Genomic DNA, 19,325 nt, shown 5'->3' on the forward strand with positions numbered 1-19,325 from the left:
CATTTAAAACAAGAACAACCTTGGATGTGAGCAATATGGTTGCATCCATTTTTAGATAAAAGAATCAAAGCCAGAGAAATTAAGTAATTAGTCCAACATTACAAAGAGATTAAGATCCATCCATAGCCTGTATTCGGACCTACCTAGCTGACTCCACAGTTTGCTTTTTTTTTGTTTGAATTTTTGAATTTTATTTTATTTTATTTTTATACAGCAGGTTCTTATTAGTTATCTATTTTATACATATTAATGTATACATGTCAATCCCAATCTCCCAGTTCATCCCACCATCACCACCCCCCTCACCACTTTCCCCCCTTGGTGTCCATACGTTTGTTCTCTACATCTGTGTCTCAATTTCTGCTCTGCAAACCAGTTCATCTGTACCATTTCTCTAGGTTCCACATATATGCGTTAATATACAATATTTGTTTTTCTCTTTCTGACTTACTTCACTCTGTATGACAGTCTCTAGATCCATCCACGTCTCAACAAATGACCCAATTTCATTCCTTTTTATGGCTGAGTAATATTCCATTGTATATATGTGCCACATCTTCTTTATCCATTCGTCTGTCGATGGGCATTTACATTGTTTCCATGACCTGGCTATTGTAAATAGTGCTGCAATGAACATTGGGGTGCATGTGTCTTTTTGAATTATGGTTTTCTCTGGGTATATGCCCAGTAGTGGGATTGCTGGATCATAGGGTAATTCTATTTTTAGTTTTTTAAGGAACCTCCATACTGTTCTCCATAGTGGCTGTATCAATTTACATTCCCACCAACAGTGCAAGAGGGTTCCCTTTTCTCCACACTCTCTCCAGCATTTGTTGTTTGTAGAGTTTCTGATGATGCCCATTCTAACTGGTGTGAGGTGACACCTCATTGTAGTTTTGATTTGCATTTCTCTAATAATTAGTGATGTTGAGCAGCTTTTCATGTGCTTCTTGGCCATCTGTATGTCTTTTTTTTTTTTTTTTTTTTTTAATTTTATTTTATTTATTTATTTATTTATTTATTTATTTATTTTTGGCTGTGTTGGGTCTTCGGTTCGTGCGAGGGCTCTCTCCAGTTGCGGCAAGCGGGGGCCACTCTTCATCGCGGTGCGGGGACCGCTCTTCATCGCGGTGCGCGGGCCTTTCTCTATCGCGGCCCCTCCCGTCGCGGGGCACAGGCTCCAGACGCGCAGGCTCAGCAATTGTGGCTCACGGGCCCAGCTGCTCCGCGGCATGTGGGATCCTCCCAGACCAGGGCTCGAACCCGTGTCCCCTGCATTAGCAGGCAGACCCTCAACCACTGCGCCACCAGGGAAGCCCTGTATGTCTTCTTTGGTGAAATGTCTATTTAGGTCTTCTGCCCATTTTTGGATTGGGTTGTTTGTTTTTTTAATATTGAGCTGCATGAGCTGTGTATATATTTTGGAGATTAATCCTTTGTCCATTGATTCATTTGCAAATACTTTCTCCCATTCTGAGGGTTGTCTTTTTGTCTTGTTTGTAGTTTCCTTTGCTTTGCAAAAGCTTTTAAGTTTCATTAGGTCCCATTTGCTTATTTTTGTTTTTATTTCCATTACTCTAGGAGGTGGATCAAAAAAGATCTTGCTGTGATTTATGTCAAAGAGTGTTCTTCCTATGTTTTCCTCTAAGAGTTTTATAGTGTCCAGTCTTACATTTAGGTCTCTAATGCATTTTGAGTTTATTTTTGTGCACAGTGTTAGGAAGTGTTCTAATTTCATTCTTTGACATGTAGCTGTCCAGTTTTCCCAGCACCACTATTGAAGAGACTGTCTTTTCTCCATTGTATATCCTTGTCTCCTTTGTCATAGATTAGTTGACCATAGGTGCGTGGGTTTATCTCTGGGCTTTCTATCCTGTTCCATTGAGCTATATTTCTGTTTTTGTGCCAGTACCATATTGTGTGGATTACTGAAGTTTTGCAGTATAGTCTGAAGTCAGGGAGTCTGATTCCTCCACCTCCTTTTTTTTCCCTCAAGACTGCTTTGGCTACTCGGGGTCTTTTGTGTCTCCAAACAAATTTTAAGATTTTTTGTTCTAGTTCTGTAAAAAATGCCACTGGTAATTTGATAGGGACTGTATTGAATCTGTAGATTGCTTTGGGTAGTATAATCATTTTCACAATATTGATTCTTCCAATCCAAGAACATGGTATATCTCTCCATCTGTTTGTGTCATCTTTGATTTCTTTCATCAGTGTCTTAGAGTTTTCTAAGTACAGGTCTTTTACCTCCTTAGGTAGGTTTATTCCTAGGTATTTTATTCTTTTTGTTGCAGTGATGAATGGGATTGTTTCCTTAACTTCTCTTTCTGATCTTTCGTTGTTAGTGTATAGGAATGCAAGAGATTTCTATGCATCAATTTTGTATCCTGCAACTTTACCAAATTCATTGATTAGCTCTAGTCGTTTACTGTTGGCATATTTAGGATTTTCTATGTATAGTATCATGTCATCTGCAGACAGTGACAGTTTTACTTCTTCTTTTCCAATCTATATTCGTTTTATTTCTTTCCCTTCTCTGATTGCCATGGCTAGGACTTCCAAAACTATGTTGAATAATAGTGGTGAGAGTGGACATCCTTGTCTTGTTCCTGATCTTAGAGGAAATGCTTTCAGTTTTTCACCATTGAGAATGATGTTTGCTGTGGATTTGTCATATATGGCCTTTATTATGTTGAGGTAGGTTCCCTCTATGCCCACTTTCTGGAGAGTTTTTTATCATAAATGGGTGCTGAATTTTGTCAAAAGTTTTTTCTGCATCTATTGAGATGATCATATGGTTTTTATTGTTCAATTTGTTAATATGGTGTATCACATTGATTGATTTGTGTATATTGAAGAATCCTTGCATCCCTGGGATAAATCCCACTTGATCATGGTGTATGATCCTTTTAATGTGTTGTTGGATTCTGTTTGCTAGTATTTTGTTGAGGATTTTTGCATCTATATTTATCAGTGATATTGGTCTGTAATTTTCTTTTTTTGTAGTGTCTTTGTCTGGTTTTGGTATCAGGGTGATGGTGGCCTCGTAGAATGAGTTTGGGAGTGTTCCTTACTCTGCAATTTTTTGGAAGAGTTTGAGAAGGATGGGTGTTAGCTCTTCTCTAAATGTTTAATAGAAATCACCTGTGAAGCCATCTGGTCCTGGACTTTTGTTTGTTGGAAAATTTTTAATCACAGTTTCAATTTCATTACTTGTGATTGGTCTGTTCATATTTTCTATTTCTTCCTGGTTCAGTCTTGGAAGGTTATACCTTTCTAAGAATTTGTCCATTTCTTCCAGGTTGTCCAGTTTATTGGCATAGAGTTGCTTGTAGTGGTCTCTTATGATGCTTTATATTTCTGCGGTGTCCATTGTAACTTCTCCTTTTTCATTTCTAATTTTATTGATTTGAGTCCTCTCCCTCTTTTTCTTGATGAGCCTGGCTAAAGGTTTATCAATTTTGTTTATCTTCTCAAAGAACGAGCTTTCAGTTTTATTGATCTTAGCTATTGTTTTCTTTGTGTCTATTTCATTTATTTCTGCTCTGATCTTTATGATTTCTTTCCTTCTGCTAACTTTGGGTTTTGTTTGTTCTTCTTTCTCTAGTTCCTTTAGGTGTAATGTTAGATTGTTTACTTGAGATTTTTCTTGTTTCTTGAGGTAGGCTTGTATTGTTATTAACTTCCCTCTTAGAACTGCTTTTGCTGCATCCCATACGTTTTGGATCGTCGTGTTTTTGTTATAATTTGTCTCTAGGTATTTTTTGATTTCCTCTTTGATTTCTTCAGTGATCTCTTGATTATTTAGTAACGTATTGTTTAGCCTCCATGTGTTTGTGTTTTTTACGTTTTTTCCCCTGTCATTGATTTCTAATCTCATAGCATTGTGGTCAGAAAAGATGCTTGATATGATTTCAATTTTCTTAAATTTACCAAGGCTTGATTTGTGACCCAAGATGTGATCTATCCTGGAGAATGTTCCGTGTGCACTTGAGAAGAAAGTGTAATCTGCTGTTTTGGATGGAATGTCCTATAAATATCAATTAAATCTATCTGGTCTATTGTGTCATTTAAAGCTTCTGTTTCCTTATTAATTTTCTGTTTGGATGATCTGTCCATTGGTGTAAGTGAGGTGTTAAAGTCCCCCACTATTATTGTGTTACTGTCAATTTCCTCTTTTATAGCTGTTAGCAGATGCCTTATGTATTGAGGTGCTCCTATGTTGGGTGCATATATATTTATAGTTGTTATATCTTCTTCTTGGATTGATCCCTGGATCATTATGTAGTGTCCTTCCTTGTCTCTTGCAACATTCTTTATTTTAAAGTCTATTTTATCTGATATGAGTATTGCTACTCCAGCTTTCTTTTGATTTCCATTTGCATGGAATATCTTTTTCCATCCCCTCACTTTCAGTCTGTATGTGTCCCTAGGTCTGAAGTGGGTCTCTTGTAGACAGCATATAGATGGGTCTTGTTTTTGTATCCATTCACAGCGAGCCTGTGTCTTTTGGTTGGAGCCTTTAATCCATTCACGTTTAAGGTAATTATCGATATGTATGTTCCTATGACAATTTTTTTAATTGTTTTGGGTTTGTTTTTGTAGGTCCTTTTCTTCTCTTGCGTTTCCCACTTAGAGAAGTTCCTTTAGCATTTGTTGTAGAGCTGGTTTGGTGGTGCTGAATTCTCTTAGCTTTTGCTTGTCTGTAAAGCTTTTGATTTCTCCATTGAATCTGAATAAGATCCTTGCTGGGTAGAGTAATCTTGGTTGTACGTTCTTCCCTTTCATCACTTTAAATATATCGTACCACTCCCTTCTGGCTTGTAGAGTTTCTGCTGAGAAATCAGCTGTTAACCTTATGGGAGTTCCCTTGTATGTTGTCGTTTTTCCCTTGTTGCTTTCAATAATTTTTCTTTGTCTTTAATTTTTGCCAGTTTGGTTACTATGTGTCTCGGCGTGTTTCTCCTTGGGTTTATCCTGTATGGGACTCGCTGCACTTCCTGGACTTGGGTGGCTATTTTCTTTCCCATGTTGGGGAAGTTTTCGACTATAATCTCTTCAAATATTTTCTCGGGTCCTTTCTCTCTCCCTTCTCTTTCAGGGACCCCTATAATGCGAATGTTGTTGCATTTAATGTTGTCCAGAGGTCTCTTAGGCTGTCTTCATTTCTTTTCATTCTTTTTTCTTTATTCTGTTCCACAGGAGTGAATTCCACCATTCTGTCTTCCAGGTCACTTATCCGTTCTTCTGCCTCAGTTATTCTGCTATTGATTCCTTTTAGTGTAGTTTTCATTTTAGTTATTGTATTGTTCATCTCTGTTTGTTTGTTCTTTAATTCTTCTAGGTCTTTGTTAACCATTTCTTGCATCTTCTCGATCTTTGCCTCCATTCTTTTTCCGAGGTCCTGGATCATCTTCACTATCATTATTCTGAATTCTTTTTCTGGAAGGTTGCCTACCTCCACTTCATTTAGTTGTTTTTCTGGGGTTTTATCTTGTTCCTTCATCTGGTACAAAGTCCTCTGCCTTTTCATTTTGTCAGTCTTTCTGTGAATGTCCACAATCTGCTCTTGATCACTCTCTGTAACTGCTCTTCATGAATGAGTGAGCAGTCTACAGAGGAGCTGTGTACAGTTCCACAGAGCTGGAGTTAGAACCCAGAGCCCAGGACTCTTCCTGCCAGCCTTGGTTCCTGTATCTTTGCCTGCAGTGACCTCCTCAAAAGCTTATGAGCTAGTCATGTGTGGCCTGGCCCCAACTCTGGCTTCATATGAAAAGCACCTGGGGTACTTGTTAAATTTTCAGACTTCTGGGCTACCAGAGGGCCTGATCTAAGATAGTAGGCACAGAAGAGTTCTGTAATTCCTAGTCTAGGTGCCTGTTGTCTCACCACTAGACTCTGAGCTCTTGAGGCAGGGACTGGATTTATTCCTAGTGCTGACCACAATGCTTGGCCCACTTCAGATTTCAGTACGTATATGCTAAATGACTGAGAGGTCTTCATTTTGTTTTGCCAGAACTTTATTCAAAGCTCTTTATTCACTCAGAGCCTCAGCACATCTCTATAGAAGAGAAAAGAATTCTCAAAAAAAAAAAATCAGAGAGATTGTATGACTTGCACAAAATTTCTCAGCAACCTTCAGACCATAGTAAATTCTTAATGTTTGGGGCAGAGGGCCAAGGACCCCTTGATGACCTAATGAAACTCGAATCTTCTCAGAAAGATGCATACATAAACAGAACATTACCTACTAACTCTGGGGTTTCACAATCCTTGGGAGCCCCTAGGCTGGGGGATAGACACTACATTAAGGCTCTCTACTGCAGTCCAAGGAGGAAAAGTTCATCTTTTCTAATAACTAAGTGTGATAAAGACTGTTGCTAATAGATTTCCAATTTATAACTAGGCATATGGTGACCTAGACTTCAGACTACATTTCCCAGCCTCCCTTGCAGCTAAATGAAACATGGGATTAAGTACTAGTTGATCCGAACATAAGCAGAAGTAACGTATACCACTTCCAGGTTGTGCCCTTAAAGGGAAGAATGTGCCTCCTTTTCTCTGCTTCCATCATCCCCACAGCCTCAGCTCCATCACCTGCATCAGAGTTTACAACAGCAGACTGGGTCTGATCAGCCCCTTCCACTCCTTCCATATCCTGCCAACCTCCAGCTGGCTGCCCAGATGCTCAGGTTTCACATAACCTTCACCTGCCTGGGCCCATCAAGCTGGTCTCTATTGGAGACCCACCATTTACAACATCCTTGCTAAATTCTCAACATGACACAGCCCCTGTCCTCAGGGAGCTCATCCTCTACTGAGGGAAACATAGGACAAGGGACCTCCACACACCAGGCAGAGAAGGATGGGTACCAAATTAGAACAACACAGAGCAAGGGCTCTGGGACTTGATCATGGAATAATAGTGGAAAGAGACCTGAGTTCTGACTTGGCCACACTTGTAGTGCGACACTGGACAAGACATAAATTTCCTTTCTGTTCCCAATCATGTGTCAACTTAGTGTTGGGGACCACATACTAGTGAAGGTATTTCTCAGCCCCAACCCTCTGGTTCTTGATATTTCTCACAACACCTAGCATATCATGCGTTTGTGCTATTGTTCTGTAATGCTTCAGAAGGGGACTGGTATTACTTCCAATTCACTCAGGTTAAGAACTATAGTAATAAATTCCACCCATGATCTTGAAGGACTTCCGTGGCAGGTGACTTGACTCCCCAAGTGTGTTCTATAAAACTGAATAGCCCCAGTGGAAAAGTCACGGGGATGGATACGGTCTCCTGGGGTCATCCAGTCCATCCCCCTGCTTCTAAGCAGACTATATAACCATTCTATGCCAGGAATGGGAGGTCTTTACAGAGAGGATTCCACCTCACCTGAAGAGGACTCTCACCATGTTTATCTATTAGGGAAGACATGGTCATAAATAGCCTAAATCCCTGCCTTTTCAACTCAAACCACTTCCCCTGAGTCTAATCTCTGTGACTGTAGGGAACAGCTGGCCACCACTGTCTCCTGATGACCCTTCATAAACATTTATGGGACAGAGGTAAGGTGTGCCCAATTAACCCAGGCCATCTTGGTATCTGGGCAATTGCATTGACAGGAATTTGATTTGCTGTTTCCTGTGCAGACTTGAAGCTCTGCATAAAAGTGCTCCCTTCTACACTTAACATCTGCAAAGTGTACCCCACCCACCAAATAAGGTCACATGCCAGGGGCCTCCAAGCCCACTACGGTTTCTGCTGGACAAGAGTGAATGAGCCATATGCACACACCACCAGCTCATTGATTAGCCCACACGCCCTTCCTTGGTAGTTGTTCTGCAAGAGCCTAACTGGGTTGGGTTTACAACCAGCTCATAAGTGGGATCCACAGTGTAACATAGAGCCAGGGTGGATGAGGCACAGACGTGGGGTCAGAAGACTTAGATTCTTATTCCCACTCCACAGTACAAATTGGGTGCCCTTGGGTGAGTCACATCAGCTCTGCAAAGCCTCAGTTTCTTCATATGTAAAATGGGATTAAGATCTCTGACCATGTGGCCTCACTGGTGTGCTGAGAAATAATAATGGGTGATAAAGTGCCCATCAAATATAAACCTGTGTCATAACTGTTGATGATACTGCTACGGTGGCTGCTTAACACAGCAGGCTTCAAAGTGGGTTGCCTGGACAGGGGGGCATGAGGAGAGTCACGTATTAGAACTTCTAGTTATATTTATTTTTATTTCCTGGGTGCAAATATCTTTGAAGGTAAGTTTTATAAAGTACATATTATATTGTATTCATAAAGACTGAGTACTCACTACCTGCTGATGTTGATCACTTTAAACAAATCCGATCATTTAAGCCCCATGAGGTAGGTACTCTATTATTATGCCCATTTTATAGGTGAGAAAATGGAGGTGGCTCAGAGAGGTTGAGTCAATTAGCCAAAGTTACACAGCTGCTAGGCACAGAAATCCAAAATGGAACCCAGGGTGTCTGGCTCAAATCACATTCTCTTTTCCACTACTTGCCCTGTCTGGTACAGAAAGACATCTATCATTTACAATAAATCATATTTTGCATATGCTTTATATTGTACATAATATGTGAAGAATTATAAGTAGCTAACATATTTTGAAGGGTGTGCCTAAAATAGTTTTCTGATAGTGCCACATAATCAAAAAAAACTGGGCCCACCTATTTTACAGTCTAAGCAAGGGGGGACAGGAAGATTATTGCCCTCACAGCAGGGCTGGGGCTGCAGTGAGGTTAAGTGAGGTGACTTGAGCACACAAATTAAGAAGGTGCGCACTCTGAAGGGCCTGCAAGCCTGGCCCTGCCTCCGTAGCATTGCCGGGGACATAGGGGAGGCTCTTGGAAGCCACAGGAAGACAAAGACAAGAGAGAAGGGAAAAGTCTGCCTTATTTATTGTTCCCAAACCCTTCAACTCCTGTGCCCCCAAAGCCCTGGCTGAGACCTGCCCACCTCCAAAGGGCTCCAGGGGGTGGCAGGATGAAGATCCTGGAGTGTGGGCAGTGGGTAGGCGGCCAGGAGGGTGACTAAATGAAGATTCCCTGCCAGCTGGCTGGAGGGGACACAGGGAAGAGGAGCTCCAGACTCGGCTCTATGACCTTGAGCTTCAGACTGGTCAGGGGTAAAATGGGAACAAGAAAAATCCCTTCCTGGAGCCCACACAGGTTGTGTGAGAGGGTGATCTGCCTCCTTCAAGGTTCTATACGGATAGAATGCTATTAAGTGCTTCGTAGAAAGCTGCACTGCATTACATTCTGTGGCTTCTCCACTGAGTTACTCTAGAATTAACTCTTGACCCTGCCCACCTTCTACCCCTGTCCCTTTATTAGGTTGCCTTCCCAATCTGATAACTGGAGGTGGGGTGAGTATCTCATGTATGGTGACCTCAAAAAGTGAGATGCCCTCACCCTCAACTCACAGCAGTTCTGACACCCTTTGGTTCTGACTGCTGTTGCCTATACAGAATCCCCACAGGGCTGGGGGTGGTTGGGTAGGGGACATCAGGACAGGGGAACAGAGGGACCACCAGGTAGAGGACTCCCCTGCCAGCACAAGCCCTGACTTCTACAAAAGAGATTTCTCCCAAAGGAGACTGCCCCCTGCCCTGGGCCAGTGGACCTCAGAAAGGTCAGAACCCCTACAGTCAAAAAAAAAAAAAAACCACACACACAGAAAAGAAAGACAATTTGTGAAAGGCTGAGGGAAGCTGTCTCTATCTTTCAGAATGGGCAGCGTTCATCCAAGCTCACAATGAGGGTGGGAGGAGCATGTTCTTCTCCAAAAACAGGCCTGGAGAGACTAAGGGGCTGAAGAGTCATACATCCACCACCCAGCTTCCCAGCTCCATCCTGGCACTGGAAGAAATGAAGGTCTGAAAGCCTGGTATCATCAGGCATGCCTGACTGTCACCGAATGTCACAGTGGCCCAAAGGTTGCCTGTGCCCTGAGAGTTGAAAGACAGAGGGACAGAAGATAGCTTCCTAAACCCCTCAGTGCCTGTCTTTCCCTACGACCAACACTGCCCTCAGCCACTCAAATGTTGGTGAAAGACTCAGCCAACCAGAAACTCACATCTGGGAACCAGTGTGGATGTTGGGGAGCGGGAGAAGAGCTGCACTGTCTCTGGGTTTCCTCCACTCACAGCCTAAGGCCCGTTGCTATCCAAGACTTCCAAATTTTGCAAAACTTGAAAAGAAAATTACAAAGTATTTCCTTCACAGCTTTTTCCTTTAATAGAGGGGACACCGAGGCCCGTGTAATATAATTTGCTCAGGTGGCACAGGGATATTGGCAGAGCCAGGTCCCCTCTCCCCCCTCCACTGCTCTCCTCATCATGCTCTGTTAGCGCACCCGCCAAGGAGATAAGTGAGCTGGTGAAGTGTGCCCAACGGACTCCTCCAGCCCTATTGCGCCGCAGGTGGATACCCACCCAGGGAATCCCGTAAGGACCAAGGCGTCTTCACCACTCAGGAGTTTAGAAGCCCAGAGGTCAAGCGAGGGCCAGAGGTCAGGCAGTGCCGAACCCACACCTGCAGAGCTTCCAGCCCTCATCGCTTCTCCCAGGGGCCCCTTTCCTGCAGCATTTCCTTCTGCGCTCTGCGTCCACGCCTTGCGCTCTCCTGGCCCCCAGCGCCGCGTCGCGCCGCGCAGTGCGCCACCGCGCCAAGGGGCAAGGGCGAAATTGGAGGTGCCTGGAGGGGCCTCACGGCCCCCCGGCGGTTTCCGTTTCTTCCTTTCGGGGGAGGGAAAAATCACACAGCCCTGTTTGTTTCCCCAGTCCGCGCGGCGCGGAGCCCGGCATATGGACATTTCGCGCTCCGCATCTGTGTCATTTGTCGCGTTTTCTGTGGATGTCTGCGTGTGTGTATGTGTGTGTTTGAGGCCCGCGCGCTGGGAACAAACGTGCATCTGTTAAATTTGACAATAAAGTCCTACAGCGAAGCTGCCAAGACTGGGACAGCGGGTGGGGGCAGAAGGCAGAGAGGGTGGGGAGAGCTGGAGTCTCAAAAGGCTATGCCAAAGCGCCTGGCCCAGGTATTATGTCGGGAGAAGGTGAGGAGAGCAGCTGCTCCTTCTCTCGGGGTGTGTATGGGAGCGAGGGTGCGTGTGTCCCTGTGAAGAGTACACACCGATCTGCTCAACATATGTCGCCACAAATCACAGTATCTCTCCCTCCTCCCGCCCCCCACTCCCTCCTAACTGAAGGCAGAGCAGAGAGAGGCGCTGAGAAGAGGCGCCGCTTCAACAGGTGTCTTGGTGCGCAATGCACCTTTTCACGCATTCACTGTCTCCGTCGGCGGCGGAGATAATGTAGACACTTTGTTTCCAGGCGCTGCGTGCGAGCTACGGACGCCCGGGGGGAGGCGGCCCTAGGCAGGGAGGGGCATCTGCAAATAAAGACCTCGGATGCTCCTGAGGTCCGGGGCCCTCTCTTCCCTTTGTTCGAGGACTCCCCGGGCCGGAGCTCCCTCGTGCGCCCTGGGGGGTGGCATATGGCGTCCTCTCACCTACCCAAGAAAAAGAACCGGCTACCCATTCAGGAGCGCACGAGGTCCCTGAGCCGGGGAGGGGGAGTCTCTGGGGGAATAGCTTCTCTCCCAAAGTGAATGAGGAGCCCTCCTTATCTCTCCCCACCCCACCTCCGCCATCCTCTCAGCTGGCGCAGCAGCCGTTGGGTGGGGAGCAGAGCGCAGGGCAGCACCAGCCTGCGGAAGCGCCCCAGCTCCCGGCAGATGAAATATGGGGCTGGTGAGCCCCTGGAGACCATATGCTTTCAATAAAAGAAGACAAATAGGACCGAGATAGGCCTTGCAGCCAACCTGTTATAAATGGGTGGCAATTGGGCCAATGTACACGCGGGAAGGCCGGGGGGGCGGGAAGGCCTGCTCCGTGCCAAATCCATGTGTCAGCTTCTGGGACAGGTGTGCCCAGGGGCCAGGGGCCAGGTCTCCCCCATCTGGGTTTATCACGGCAAAGGTAATATTGTGCTAACTATGAGTAAACAGTCACTGTGAAAACTAGAGAGGGTTTATCAGAGGCAAACTAGTTGGGGGGTGGCTTAACAATAAAGTTGCCCGCCTTGGGAGCAGGTGACGGCTGGCTGCGGGACTCCCGCAGTAGATGTTTTCCAAAGCACTCCACTTTACAATCTCTTGTAATTATTTATTAAACGAAATCTATTTATTATTATTTTAGCAAACACTGGAGACAGGTGGGGCTTTCTTTTCGTCGTCTCCTTTTGTTTGAAGGGCTGTTTGAAGTGGCTAGTCTCGGCCTGGGCAGCTCGCTCGCCAGATTTTTGTCTTTCCCTCTTTCAGCGCGGAGGCGAAGGCGAGAGAAAGAAGCCCCCTCCTCTGGCAAGTCATTAGCTATTCAGCCTCTTGTGGCCCCCCCTCCCTTCCCCTCGTTTCTCAAAGAGCCCCCAGGCACTGCTAAGATTACCCCCGCCGACGGGAAGGCGGCAGGGCGGACCGCTGCCTTCCTTCTTTTCCAATCTGCCCGCGGTCTCCAGGCATCAGGCTGTCGCCTCTCTCCTGGGCCCCCTCAGCCTCCAGGCAAGCCTAGGTCTCAGAGAGTCGAGGGGCGCGGGGTTCCCAAAGGCCTTAGAGGCTGTGGCCGGCCGGGGGCTTCAGGAACAGGCTCTGCTCCCGGCTGGAAGAGTCCTTTCACAAATACCGCCAGCGCGCACTGAGTTGTCATAGCCTGCGCCTCCACCGCCAAAAGTACAGGAATTAACTTTGGAGAGGGGCCTGCGCATCCTCTACAGCTGAAAGGGAAGACGTGGATCCTTGATCTCTAATCCCCCAGGACTCCTCGACCTCCGGCCCCGCCCTCCGGACCAGAGGAAGGGCTGCGGAGAGTTCTTGAGTGCCTCAAGGAGATCACTGCCCCCGGCTGCTGCGCGCTCCTCGCCCTGTGTTTTGCGCAAAGCAGGAGTGGTGGCGGCCCGCAAGCCCTGGAGAGCCCTGAGCCAGAGTGGCGCTGGGGAAGCTGGATAAGAATTCTCAGAAGGTGCCAGAATTCTCTCCCAGTCAAGAAGATTCCCAAATATCCCCAGAATCTTCCCTGGTGCAGAAAGCTTGCCCTGCGGCTCTCATCAGTACACATGGGCCACCTGAGTCAAGACTGAGCCAAGGCGAGTCCCGCCTTCAGTTCTCATCTGAGGGCCACTGCAGGATGAGAGCCCCGGTTGTGGGCTGCTCTTCAGGCCTCCAGGGACCCATAGGGGTGCTTTGATCCCTTATGGCCAGGGCTCCCTCCTCGGAGCCAGGCTGGGTCCCCTAGCCCTATGGAAGCATGCTTTGGGTTTCCTCTCTCAGATCCTAATTTGCAGGATAGAAATCAAGCAAGGCAGGTGTATAGGGTGAGAAAGTAGAGAGATGGAGCCTGAGTGGATACTGGCTCCCCTTGGCACTGGGAGATGGGGCCACTATCCTTTTTCTACTCTGACCCTGTCATTCCTCACAGACCCAGGACTTCTATCTTCTACATTTGGGGATGTCTGGTTTTGCCTTGAAAAAAAAAATTTCCCCCAATCAAAGAGAGGCAACAGCTGCAAGGGAGAATCTAAGACTAGGAGTCTTAGGACCTGAGTTCTATGTGATTCTGCTAGAACTTGCTGTGTGACCTTGCGTGAGTCACTTATCCTTTCTGGGCCTTGACTTTCCATCTGTAAAATGGGCCTAAGGTTCTCATTCTTATGACTAGAAGACAAGTTTGGAGCAAGTTGTGACCTAAGGGAGGAGCAGCAGCAAAATGTGGAACTCAAGAGTCTCAGCAGGGACCCTTTGTTGGTCTGGAGCCTGGCTCCTAGCTTCAGTTCCCAAGCAACAAGGGAAGGAGCCTCTGCCAACAGCACACCAGCTGAGATCCTGAGGACAGCTCCCCCACCTCCACACAGACCTAGAGCCCTGGATCCCTGGCTCCCAAGCATATCCACCCTCTCTCTGCCTCAAGGTAATTTCGCCCTCCAAGCAGACTGGGCAAGTGTCAAGAGGCTGTCACTAGGGCAGATATGCAGACTTACTTACCTCATTCCCTCACCCTAACCCCTCAGTTTCCCTGCTGGGTCCTGCCTCCCTCTGCCAGCTTCCAGAGGCTCAGGTTATCTGGTTCTGCTAGAAAGTGAAGCCTTCGGGGTCTGCAGAGACTTAATCCAGACCCCGGTCTTCCCAGACTCAGCTTTCTCCCTGGGGGCACACTCACCCTGACTGACCAGAAGCAGAAGGCCACAGGGTGTCCAAAGCAGAGACAAAGGGACAGGCGGGGGAAGAAGGGAGGGATGGTGTGTTCAGACTCACTTTTATTTCCAGACACTGTTAATTGGGAGTCTTGAAGAGACCCTGCCCTGTGCTCACTGCCTGACCCCTGCCTAGGGGGCTGCACCAGGTAGTGCAGGCAGCCCCTGCCGGCCTGTGAGTGGACAGGAGGACTAAGGGGAGAAAGAGTCGATCTGCTTCTTGAAGCACCAGCACTCCAGGGGCATTTAAAATACACAGGGGCTCGCTGGGAACTCCTGGCCCTCTCCTGACCCCTTCTCATCTGAGCTCTTCCCCCACAGGCCCCGGCAGATTGCTAGGGTACTGTCCACAATTGGCAGTGGTGGAATGCCCCTGGAGGTCCCACCATAGCCACCCTCCAACTCTGAGGCACGATAAAAATGTCTTAGGTTTCTGATGGGTGGTGGGATGAGGGGAGAGGTTCTAAGCACCTACATCTGAGCATGGGGCATCATCTCAGGGCATGGTGGGGGGCTCCTCATCCCCAGGCAAAGGTCTCTAAGTGGCAGGGACATAGGCAGGATCTCTCTCTGTGGTCACCCTGTGCCTCCTCCCAAAATAGAAAGGGTCAGTGAAACATCACCCTCTGTATTTCCTAACCTGACCCATAGAGGAGGAGAGCAGAATGGCACTAGGAATTAGTGGATGCCCCCCCAAGCTGATAGGACACCTGGCTCCTTGTCCTTTCAGAGTGGTTTGGGGGCAAGCTGCCTCCTTTCTGAGCCTCAGTTTCCCTTTGTGTAACACACGGGGATTGACCTACCCTACTGACTTCTCAAAGCCCCCTTCAGGGTACCAAGAAAGGGTCTGGACAGATGCCAAGGAAAGCCAGAATAGGAGCAAAGCGGTTTGGGGCCGCCAGACGCGAGCTAGACAAGGCCCTTCTCACGGGGCGAGGCTCTTTGAGGAACCGAGAGTTGCTGGGACAGAGCCCGCGGGGAGAAAGCAAACAGAGCGGCATTCCCCTCCCCCGACCCCATCCATCCCTTTGTCCGGAATCCAGCTGTGCCCCGCGAAGGGCGGAGCGGGCTCGCGTGGCGCGGCCCCCTGGCCCGGGCGCTGATTGGACGGCGGCGCGGGCAGCAGTGGGGCAGGCACGCTCCTAGCCCGGGCGCAGCAGATAAAGCGTGCCAAGGGGCACACGACTGGCGGCTCAGAAAATCTGCAGGGTCTTGCAGCCGCGCCAAAAGAGAGCAACAGAGGCCCGGGCCCCCCTTTACACTTTTCTTCTCTGGGGCCGAAGAAACTTTCCAGCGGCGGCGCCTGCTTCTCAGCTGAACTTGCAGACGAAAAAGGCAGCGCAGCTCACCGCTGCTCTCACTTCCTGCGGCTCTCTACTCCTTTGCGCCCTACAGCAAGGTAACGCCTGGAGCCACAGAGCGATAAGCAGAGGGGAAAGCGGGTCCTCTGGTCCGGCAGGGGCGGGGGGTGGCTTTCTCTCGATTTTTCCCACCTGGCCCCAGGATTGGGAACTGCGCCCGGGTGACTGACCCACTCTTACCCTTACCTCTTACCCCGCCGCAGGATGACGCCTCATCCCTCGTGTGCGCCAGCTGTCCAAGTGACCCACGAGACGGAGCAGCCCTTCCCGGGCGCCTCGGACGACGAAGTGACCTGCGTCGCATCCGCTCCGCCCAGCCCCACTCGCTTGCAGGGGAACTGCGCCGAGACGGAAGGGGGCGGTTGCCGAGGGTCCTCGAGGAAGCTCCGTGCGCGACGCGGAGGGCGCAGCCGCCCCAAGAGTGAATTGGCTCTGAGCAAGCAGCGACGGAGCCGGCGCAAGAAGGCCAACGACCGCGAGCGCAATCGGATGCACAACCTCAACTCCGCTCTGGACGCGCTGCGCGGCGTCTTGCCCACCTTCCCGGACGATGCGAAGCTCACCAAGATCGAGACGCTGCGCTTCGCTCACAATTACATCTGGGCGCTGACGCAGACGCTGCGCATAGCGGACCACAGCCTCTACGGGCTGGAGTCGCTTGCGCCTCCCTGCGAGGAGCTGGCCAGCCCGGACGGCGGCTCCCCGGGAGACTGGGGTTCCCTCTATTCTCCGGTCTCCCAGGCGGGCAGCCTGAGTCCCGCCGCCTCGCTGGAGGAGCGCCCCGGGCTGCAGGCGCCTGCTTCCCCTGCCTGCCTGCACCCTGGCGCCCTGGCTTTTTCAGACTTTCTATGAAGGGGCCTGTCCGCTGCTGGGCAGTGGGTGATGGTAGAAAGGGAAGGGGCGGAAACCGTCGGAGACGCCCGGTGAAGGCCCACAGGCGTACTTGCTCCTGCTGCCTCAGGCTCGCTGACCCCTGGCGGGCCCAGGCGCCCAAGAGGGTGGCAGGCCGGGTTCAATCCCTTGGTCTTCTGCGCCGCGCCAACTGCAACCCTCTGCCGCTGCTCGCGCGAGTGGGCACTGCAGGCTGCGCGCGTTTTAGGCCCTCTCCCTGTGGCCACCCCAAAATCTCGTGCAGAAAAGACGAGAATGATAGCACTACACAGCAGGTGACACCCACTGTCTCCGCCACCCTACCCCCACTGAAGTCTGTCTGCCAGTCTGTCTCTTACCACTCCTCCCCCAATGCGGCTTAATCCAATATTTGGTTTCTCAGCACTTGCTCCTGTTGCCCAGAGTGTCTTCTTCAAAGATGCCGCTGACCTCCTCTAGTCCCTATCAAGCCCCGGGGTTTGGGCCTCTCTACTCTGCCTTAATCCACGAAGGCGATCCTCTGCCTTCTCCTTGTGCAATTTCCCGGAGCCATTGCCCTCCCAGGGGCGGGAGACGAGGCTATGAACAGGGAAAGCGCCAGCTCGGCTGGGGGAGTGCCTCCACCACCACCCTACAAACTGAAGCACCCTTGTCTTTAAAAAAAAAAAAAAATCAGTTTGTAAATTATCTGATATCTTTTGAAATGAATTTTTGTCTGGTAAATTATATGGCCCCTCCCCTATTTTACACGTTTGTATTTATTGATGAGATTTCACAGTGAGAAAAGTTTTTATTTTGTACATAAGATGATTTAGGGACTGGTGAATGAGATTTTGAACCAATAAAAAAGGACTCTCGAGAAGCCTGAGCAAGGTAACTTGATGGTGCAGAGGGGAGGGCCCAGCCTCTGCGGCTGGGGTTGGGGGAGGAGGGGCCTGTCCAAGGAGAGGGATGAGAGTTTTTCTGGGGATCTGGGGCCTGGTCTGAGAAACTGTGGCGCTAGGCTGGAGGCCAGGCAGACTGCATTCTCAGGGCAAGTCAGCTATACACACTGGGAAAGGAAGAGCTGAAAGGCTCTTAAAAATCACTGGCTCAGCCCCCTTGTTTTATTTATGGGGCAGCGACTTGTCTTATTCCAAACAGCAGTTTAGGAGAAAGACAAGCCTCCAACTAGGGTTACTCACTGGTGGTGCTGGCCCTTTCCCCTACACCACTAGCCTGGATTTAGAGTGACTGTTGCATTCGGGGAAGGGAGGGAGTAATAACCCTGCAGCAGGGTCAGAACCCTCAGAAATGCTGGTAGGCTGGGCATCCCAGGAATTTTCCCAAAGTGCTTAGAGCCCAAGCACATCTTCTGAGTTCATTTTACGCTGCCAGTGCTGAGGCTGTGGCATTAGACTCATGGACCTGAGCAGCAGGGAGTAGAGAAAGTGGAGGGTCCGGCTGCAGTCTCTGACACCTCCCAACACCCAGCAAACTTGACTGAATAAACTATTATTCTTTTCAAGGAACTATTCAAGGTTTCCAGCCCCATGTTCTCTATTACTTCCAAGGTAGAGTAGGGCTGATGCACAGTGACACTGACATGTCCCCAGAGCACTGCTGGAGCAGCCCTACATTATCTTCCAAGACCCCTAGGACCTCTGGGAAGCAGGTTTGAGCTCTAAGAACCCAGAGAGTCTGCCTGACTCTCAGGAACAGGAAAATGGAGGGTGGGCACACTACCCTACGAGTTGAACCCCAGAGGCCTCCTTGGATTGGCCCGGGGTGCCAGGGGAAGAAGCGGGCCAACCCCAGTGGGGAGTGCACGGCACAGTCAGGGGCTGGGAGTGGTTGGGTAGGTTGCTTTCCAGTGTTAGAGTGCAAAGGCAGTGGCTTTGCAGGGGTTAATGCCTCTTGCGTCTGTCTCTTATGCCTTCCCCACTTCAAATTGAGCTTTTCCTTTCTCCTCTATTCCTAGGTCCCTAAAGGTAGCTCGGAGGAGATATGTCTTAGTTATCAGGGGCTGGATTTGGGGGGCGGGAAGGGGGACACTGCAAACGAATGAATGAGGCTGTTGTTTTATTTCATGGCTTTAATCTGGAAGGAAAAGATTAATGGGTTATTGGTGACTTCTGCAGCAGCCAATTTTGCACCTGGGGCACCGCCCTGGGGCAGGTGTCGGGCAGCTCCAAGTTGCACAGACCAAGCCAGGGTCTGCTAATTACTGGGCATTGGGGGGAGGGGTGGACAGACATAAAAATCAGGAAGGTCCATCTCTGTCCTCCTAGGACAATAGCAAGTATATAGACAAAATCATTCAAGGCTAAAAAACATTAGTGCCGAGTGGAGGTAGGAGCCACAGAAGGGACAGTGGGACTGTTATCTGCAGCCAGATTGGGAAGCTTGCCAGAGAAGGTGGCATTCTGAGGCAGGACTAAAGGTTTGGAGAGGAAGTCCTCAAGCAGGAAGATCATTCTTCCTGTGAAAGGCTGTGGGAAGTAGTGTTCAAATAGGCAGGGGACTCCTTTGGTGTGAACGACTTCCAGAAGCAGAAAAAGTGTTGACCCTGCGTTCCAGGTGGAGACACCCACTGCCCAGTCCCTCTCCTGCTTGTGAGGGTGCTCATTAAGGAGCTATTAGTCACCCAACACATGCAGACTGGTCCTTCACCCCACAAATTAAAAAAAAAAAAAGTACTATTTAACCAACTCGAATGCTGGGCTGCCACCTTGGGTAGGGGTGGATTTGATCCCCCAGAGCTGTCAGCTCTAGTCTCCAAGTCAGGAGGAGGTGGAGGAAGGTTTAGGGCTCCTTGCCCAGGATGAGTTC

At 48.9% G+C, this 19,325-nt stretch overlaps 2 protein-coding genes across 5 annotated transcripts in view; one reads left to right on the top strand and one right to left on the bottom strand.

Moving 5' to 3' along the window:
• FAM241B (family with sequence similarity 241 member B) overlaps nucleotides 1–19,325 on the bottom strand; it is a 245,704-nt gene that overhangs the window by 184,136 nt on the left and 42,243 nt on the right. The gene's annotated exons all lie outside the window — the stretch shown is intronic.
• On the top strand, nucleotides 15,849–16,496 carry NEUROG3 (neurogenin 3). Its single transcript, XM_007167762.2, has one exon. It carries the CDS (start codon nucleotides 15,849–15,851, stop codon nucleotides 16,494–16,496), a length of 648 nt encoding a protein of 215 aa, XP_007167824.1.

This window comes from Balaenoptera acutorostrata, chromosome 16 (assembly GCF_949987535.1).
Source record: "Balaenoptera acutorostrata chromosome 16, mBalAcu1.1, whole genome shotgun sequence".
Taxonomy (NCBI): Eukaryota; Metazoa; Chordata; class Mammalia; order Artiodactyla; family Balaenopteridae; genus Balaenoptera; species Balaenoptera acutorostrata.

Coding starts and splice junctions, on each gene's coding strand:
- NEUROG3 (XM_007167762.2), top strand. CDS start 15,849: ATGACGCCTCATCCCTCGTGTGCGCCAGCTGTCCAAGTGACCCACGAG.